The following is a 7438-nucleotide window of genomic DNA, read 5'->3' on the forward strand; positions in this document are numbered from 1 at the left end:
TATTATATACGGTCAAATTCTAACTAATTTTAATGATACTAAAAACAATAAATTAAATTTAAAATAACCTATTGCAAAATTAAAATTTAGAAAATATTTAAGTAAAGATATTCATAATTTAAATTTGGAATATTAAAATAAATATTTAAGCATTTAAAATTTAAAATTAAATTAAACATACAAATATATATATAATCAATAAATATAAAATGTAACCAATATAGTTAATGAGAAAAGAAAATTTAAAATTAGATCTAAAATTTTAAAATCAAATACTACGTTAATCTAAATATTAAAGTTAAATAAACCTATAGTTATGAAAAATCAAGAGAAGAAAATGGGAATATGAGCAAGTCTTCTCACCAATCAGCCAATAAGAGATTTTTAAATATATAAAAAAAAGTAGAATCATATAAAATGGGAACAAAATGAGAGATTATTTGAAGTAGTTTCTATGTTTTTGTCTAATTTCAAGAAACCTTTCTTTAAATTTTGGAAACAATAAATGAGAATGGTTATCAAATACATTTATTTCTAGAGACATTAATAGAAAACTGGAAACATGAACCACTAAATAGACCCTTTTTCCCCCAAAATATTCCAAACTAGTTTGACATATGTTTTATTTATAACAAAAAAAGTGGTTTATTTAAAAAAAAAAACATTTTAGTTTATGAGATTTGGCTAATAATTTAAATACTTATTTAAGAAAAAAATACTATAAAGAAATTGTGTACTTGAACAAAATTATGAGTAAGCAAACACAATTTTCAAAAAATCAAAAGTTAAGAGTCAAATGCTACATTAAACATGTTGTATAGATGTTAAACATATATTTTATACAAAATATCTTTAAATTTTTGTATGGAAACCATTAGTGCTTTATGTCAAAGATACTCAATAACTTAATTTTTTTTAAAAAAAAGTTACTGTTGTATGAGCATAAGTTCTTCGCATTTTCCCACTTCTCTATTTTCCTCACTCTATTCTTCACTACAAAAGTTTAAAGTTTTTTCCTTTTTCTTTTTTCTTTTTGAAGTTTGATATTTATTAGTCTTTTCAATAGCTGATCATATTTCTATTTTTAAAACAAAAATTTAGTGATTTCCATATTTTAAAACCATGCTTTATAGATTAGAGGAGTTTTTGAAATTTCCTTTCGAAGTTAAAGCATTTCTCAAGTTCAAAGACAATAATTTAGTCTTAGAAATACTTCCAAAAACGAAATTAGTGAGGAATTGTTCAAAGGAAAAATAACTAAGATTAAATTGTGAGAAAATTTTCAAATCAAAAGATTATGTACACAAAAAAATATATAATTAATAATTAAATGCAATGAGACATGTTAATTGATAGACTATAAAAGTTTTTGCAAATGTTGTTATATATATTAATACTATCTAATTACTGTCTCATATTTTTGAAGTCGTATACAACACGTCAAAAATAAAAAATAAAACAAACGTTAAAAGAAATAGAAAATCCAGAGATAAAACCGAAACATTAAGTCTACAAAGTTTAACCAACAATAACAGTTCAAATTGAACCATTGCAAAAGCAAAAATCAAAACCTAATTATTTGAAGTTGATGATACAAACAATACATTAGAGCTAAGTTCATTAGGATAATCATCAAACTTAACTTAGTAAACCAAGTACATGGTCAAAAAATCCACAATCATGTGTATTTTTTATTTTATTTTTTGAAAATTTAGATTAGTTCAACATATGTATTCATAAATGTTAAGAAATAAAAAAATTGAAGATGTCCATTCCACCAAACAAGTATAGGATGAAAAAATTTCACATATAGATTGGAGGCTAAAACTATGAAATAAAAATTGTTGAAGAGTCCTAATTAGTGATATATCATCAAGAGAATTTATGATAAATAGTATAGAGATGTAGATGAATAAGGTAAAAAAATAAATATGAAAGAAGCCCTCATCTATAGATAGCAAAAATATTTAATGCATGAACATAGCTATTAGCTACAAACCATACATCAATAATTGAAAATCTTATACAAGTATTCAAACACTTGAAAGTTCATTATTTTAATTTCCATCTTCTAACCAATTATTTCATTAATGTATATTATGCATATAGTTTGCAAGTTTGCTTCCACAATGAAATTTGGCCTCTTTCTGTCCCCACCCAACCACTTTGTTTTATTTCAAAATAACCCCTTTTATTTCATTTTCATTTTCATTTTCATTTCTAGGTGATTTGTGCTTATTTAGAACTTGTTTTGTACTTGAAGCAAAATGCATTGCCAAAGCAAACTTTGAAACTTTGCTTTTTATATTATATTATTTCACTTTATAAAGTTTCTACAACTACATCCCCCCCTCAATCCTTTCGATATGAATATCATGAAAAGCTTTCTCTCATTGTTTCTAATAAACAAGCAAAACGAGCATAGCCTCATTCCCTCACTTCCACATTTTCTAAAAAGGGAGTTGTTTCTATTAAACATCAACAACTTCTACTTGGAATAGTTTTGGACAACAAAACATGGAAAGGACGAGAATTTTGTGAATAATGCAGAGTTGATATGGAATGTGAAAGTAAACCAACAAAAAAGGAAGGAGTTGTAGACAAAGCACTCAACTTTTATATACTTTACAAATGAAAAGATGTAGTGTACAAGGAACTCAATTTTTTGGCCTTCAAATAGTAAGAAAAACAAACCCCATTTGATGAAATGATGCAAATGATGGAGAAAGGATAGAAAGATGGGTTATTTACCCAAAATCCTTCCCCTTTCCCAGGAAAAAATAAAAGAAAAAAAGAAATGAAAGAAAGAAAGAAAGAAAGAAAAAGATTGTCCTTAAAATCTAAAACTGCCTAAACAAAACTAAAAGCTATATGTACCTGGCACTGGAATCTTTGCCTTTGATCCCTCCAGCTTTGCAAGCCAGGCTCTTTCCTCACAAAGAAGAAAACATAAAAACAAATGACAGATTGGCTACAGCTCACTGTCCTACACACAAATTCAACTTCATTCACCTTCCCTCTAAGGTGATGACGATCATGGACACAACCCACAAAAAAATTTGGGTCAACTAAGACGGGAGGGGTGGACTTTAGTTTGCTTAGTCCAACATTTTCTACATCAGGTGGCTCCACCATATGGAAGCTTTCTGATTTTGTCGAATGACGATGACGACACTGCAGGGAAACGGGTTTTGGGTTTTGGTATCATTGGTTGTTGCATCAGTTAAAAACTCCAAAGGACTGACATTATGTATTTACCAAGGACTGGAAACAAGTGAACTAAGTTCATTCAGTTTTGTTTTTTTCCGACAGAGATTACGATGCATCTTCGGAGTTTAAAACGAAATAAGGCGAAGGATGCGTAAGGCTTTTTAATTACCTGATGTTTTGTTGTTTGGAGATTTTTGATTGTGGGATGTGATTGCGATCACGCTACGACACCGTCTCCCATGTTCTTCAACTGAAGATCAACATTCCTTAGATCACGGAGATGCTGTAAGATTTCTTGGAGAAGTTCTAAGCCTTTGTCTCCTTTTCTTAGGGAGCCAATGCAATGCTTTAGAAATTCTCTATCTGCTTCGAGTGCTTGTAATCTCTCGTAGACATGATCGACCTCTTCCTCAACAGCAACCCTCCTGAATTCTGTGTCGAATTTGTTGTCTAAAGATTTTTGGATAGAAATGGAGTCGAACCCTTGTTCTTCTCCGTTTGTTACATCTTCAACAACATCTGCATCGACTACATCGTCGAAAAGTGGGAGAAGTCTTTTGGCTTTCGTGCTCATTGCTCTCCTCTCTGGATAATGTTTTCCATTCATTTCCTTGGCATTATGACCGTTTTCAAATCCATTTGTTCCCGGAGAATAATCCGAGTTCTTATCGTAACCATTCCCATTTCGTTCACAATAATGGTCAATGTCTTCAAATTGTTGTTCTTCATCACTCAAGGTGAAGAGCTTCTCTTCCAACATCTTCAGTTCCTCTAGAATGGACAGCCTTTCTTCCTCAAAGTTTGCCAAAGTTTCCTCCAAATAAAGGACTGCCTCAGCTGGGGTGTTTTGATTCTCTGTTTCTTGGTTCGAAAACAAATCTTCATCTTTCTTTGCCTCAGTGTTCAAATCGATAGATAGTCCATCGCTATCGTCGGCATTGCTACAAGAAACTGAAGAATTTCTACTCCGGATGCTCCCTTCTTTTCTGATCCTTAACAATGCAATTTTTTCTTTGGCTTCATAATCCTGAAGCTTTTTTCGGTAAATTTCGATTTCTTTCTCGAGCTCTTGCTTTTCCTTTTCCCTCTTTACTACGAGCTCATTCAAAAGCTGCAAAGCTTCCTGATCATACTCAGATTGCTCCTCCATCATTCTCTGATACTGCAAAGCTTCCATTTGCATACTTGCTTTCTCCTCTTGAAGCCTATTTATCATTGCCATTGTTTGGTTGGCTGCTATGGCCGAAGCACTTCTCTCTTCTTCTAGCTCTGCATATAAAGCATTCAAAGCCTTTCTTTCGGTTCTCAACGCTGACTTCAATTTCTCAAGGGTCAACACACCATCCCCACCTTCGGTCTCGCTTATGACGCTTCCATCCAAAGACTCTTCAGTCCCAGATTCTTTTCTGTCTAGTAATAGCAGCTTCTTGTGTAGCTGGTGGAGACTATCCATTGAAGTGGGTGTATCAGGAACTTTATCTTCTTCCTCATTCTCATTGACCTCAGAACTCGACGATTTGTGATTGTCTGAAGGATGAGAACTCGTTTCCACGGACAAGATCTTGAACTCTTCCACTTCTGTACCAGGAACTTTATCTTCTTCCTCATCCTCATTAACCTCAGAACTCGACGGTTTGTGATTGTCTGAAGGTTGAGAACTTGTTTCCATAGAAAAGATCTTGAACTTTTCCTCTTCCATAACTTCCTCGGCTTCCTCGACTTCCTCAACTATGTTAGGATCTAAATGTTGAATGCAGCAATAGACAAATTATCAGATTTAGCTAAAATCTCAATAAGGATATGGGGAAATCAAGCAAAGAATGCTACCTTGCATATTGTCAACATCCAATGATGAACTTGGGGAAGGATCTTCTTGTAAGTCAGGATGCGGAGGAAGGTCAATTTGAGTTTGAATCTCATCAATCGGTTCGTGGTCGGGAATATCAGTGCCAATTGAAATCTCTACTTCAAGTTCATCACTCCACATGTGAAAATCTACTTATTTATTGAAAGGGAAAACCAACAACACAAAGAGTACTCAGCTATTTTCACATTTCATCTTCAAAGAAAACCTAACATCATACACTATAATTTGGAGTTCTAGTCCAGAATAATACCTTCATGAAGATCTGAATCCGGTTGTCTTGTCGCTACCACCAACTCTTCGAGTTCTTCTTTATGAGCATCACTGGCTGGAGCTTGACTTGATTCATCAATGGAAGCATCAGCTTCTTCTTCTTCTTCTTCTTCTTTTTCTTCTTCTTTTCCTACTCCCACTAATGGATCTTCCTCCACATCCATGGCTTCCACCTCTTCAACTCGCTGCTTGTTCTCATGAAGAGAAGCAGAGAGAAACTCTGCCAGTCTCTCTCCTGAAATAACTTCCCAAGCTTCACTCACACCATGCCTTCGATTCTCAAAATTTGAAGCAAAATCCAAAACAACATCTTCATTCCCACAATCCTCTTGCTCTTGTTCCTCATCTTTCACTTGGCTTAAGATGTTGCTAGTGCTATTATCGTCATCAGGGGCCGAAAAATCGATCAAATCAACTGGGATCAACCGCCGATCATCGCCCCGATCAATGTAGAACTCAAGATGATTAGGAACAGTCTCAGGCAATTCATCCTCTTTCTCACATCCAACTTCAACTGTTTCCTGATTACAAATGGTCAGATCTTCAGCCAGCTCAAGAAAACCCCCATCTTTTTGAGCACTAATATCAGCTCTATCATCATCATCATCCTCGTGAACCGCTGAATCTTTACAACCACAGCCACAAACAGAGCAAGTGGAGTTTTTCTCTCCCTCTTCCCCACCGGAAACAATGGAGATTCCTCTGTTTCCGCTGACATCTTCCGATTGAGAAACATGAATTTCATCAGTTTCCGTCTCAGAAATCAAATTCCCTTTCTGGGTATAATCCAAATCCCCCCAGTTCGGTTTAATCAAAATACAAGGGGAAAACAATCGACCCTTCAAAGTTTCCCCACAGCAAGAACAGGTCCTGAAATCCTCCTTCTCATCATCAAAAAACGGAAAGCTCTTAGAAATCTGATAGAACTCATTAGACTTGGAAGAGGACGAGCAATCCTCGCATAAATCTCGAAACTCCGACAGTTTCCGATGATTCGAACAGTAGCCCAGATTAGAAATCTCCATAGCATGACCTTCACAAAGAAGATCTCTATAAGACTGCTTTCTCTGAGGCTCGAAAACATGGTCGACTCTAGAACACCACAAACAGGGTCGCTTAAGCCCAAACCACTCTGCAAATTTAACGATCAGGTAAGAGAAAAGACCATGAAGAAGAAGAAGAAAGATGAGAACCCATTCAAGAAGAGCGTAAACTAAAATAAGGGTGATTTTGTTGGAGTTTCTGTGCAAGATGGTGGCAAATTTGTTGGCGGCCATGGATGATGGAGTTTTGTGTTTGTTGTGAGGTGGGTATGTACAGAGGAGGCAAAAAGTTGAGGGGGGTTTTGGTGAAGGGAGAGAATAAAAATTTGATCTTTCTTGCAGAAACTTGAAAGAGAGAGAGAGACAAGAAGAAGAAGATGAAGAAGAAGAAGAAGAAGAAGTGGGAAAACAGAGAGAAAGGGAAGAGAAAGGGAAGAGAAAGGGTAATGGGGAAGTTGTTTTTATTTGGACTAAACCAACAACAAAAAAAAAAAAAAAAAAAAAAAAAAAAGGAAACAGCCAAATAAGACTTCTTCACTTTGTGTTGGGAATTTTCAGCTCTCACTATGTTCAAATTTTAAAATAATTAATTACTAATTCTAATTATAAATATATATTACATATTTGCAATGTGAAGCAATTTATATTCTTTAATAATATTAAGCAAAGATGGTTTGTGTTTATTGAATTGGCATCTTACAATTCTTTTTTTCTCTAGTAATTAGAAATATTGGATAATTACTGATGTATCTTTAGGATGGGTACAATGATAAAGTATTTAAATTTTGTCATAATTTTTATATTTGTTTCAATTAAGATTTTAAAATGATCATACGTGCTTCCGAATTTAAGAAATAAATTCATGTGCTACAAAATTATCTTTTTGATTAAATATGAAAATCGAGTCTCCTAAATATTTTTTATTTTTTCTTTAGAATTTCAAATACTTTAACATTAGGTTTTTTCGTTCATAAGTTAAGTATAAATACAGTGTTTGACTTGTTGTATAAATATATTCAGTAGACATCTTCTCATCCTATATATATTA

At 33.5% G+C, this 7438-nt stretch overlaps 1 protein-coding gene across 3 annotated transcripts; it reads right to left on the reverse strand.

The window, feature by feature from the left end:
* Positions 1-2594: 2594 nt before the first annotated feature.
* On the reverse strand, positions 2595-6831 carry LOC101220314 (myosin-binding protein 3). Of its 3 annotated transcripts, XM_031885020.1 has the most exons (4): positions 5328-6831; positions 5038-5208; positions 3380-4950; positions 2595-3174 (listed from the first exon to the last, which is right to left on the reverse strand). In XM_031885020.1, exons 1-3 carry the CDS (start codon positions 6622-6624, stop codon positions 3428-3430), a joined length of 2991 nt encoding a protein of 996 aa, XP_031740880.1. In that variant the 5' UTR covers positions 6625-6831; the 3' UTR covers positions 2595-3174; positions 3380-3427. The 3 variants fall into 3 exon arrangements, with proteins under 3 accessions (XP_031740880.1, XP_011655455.1, XP_011655456.1); XM_011657153.2 differs by having other exon boundaries at positions 2595-4950; XM_011657154.2 differs by having other exon boundaries at positions 2595-4950; positions 5038-5205; positions 5328-6830.
* Between the last annotated feature and the right edge of the window lie 607 nt (positions 6832-7438).

The sequence above is a fragment of the Cucumis sativus genome, chromosome 5 (assembly GCF_000004075.3).
Source record: "Cucumis sativus cultivar 9930 chromosome 5, Cucumber_9930_V3, whole genome shotgun sequence".
NCBI classification, from domain to species: domain Eukaryota; kingdom Viridiplantae; phylum Streptophyta; class Magnoliopsida; order Cucurbitales; family Cucurbitaceae; genus Cucumis; species Cucumis sativus.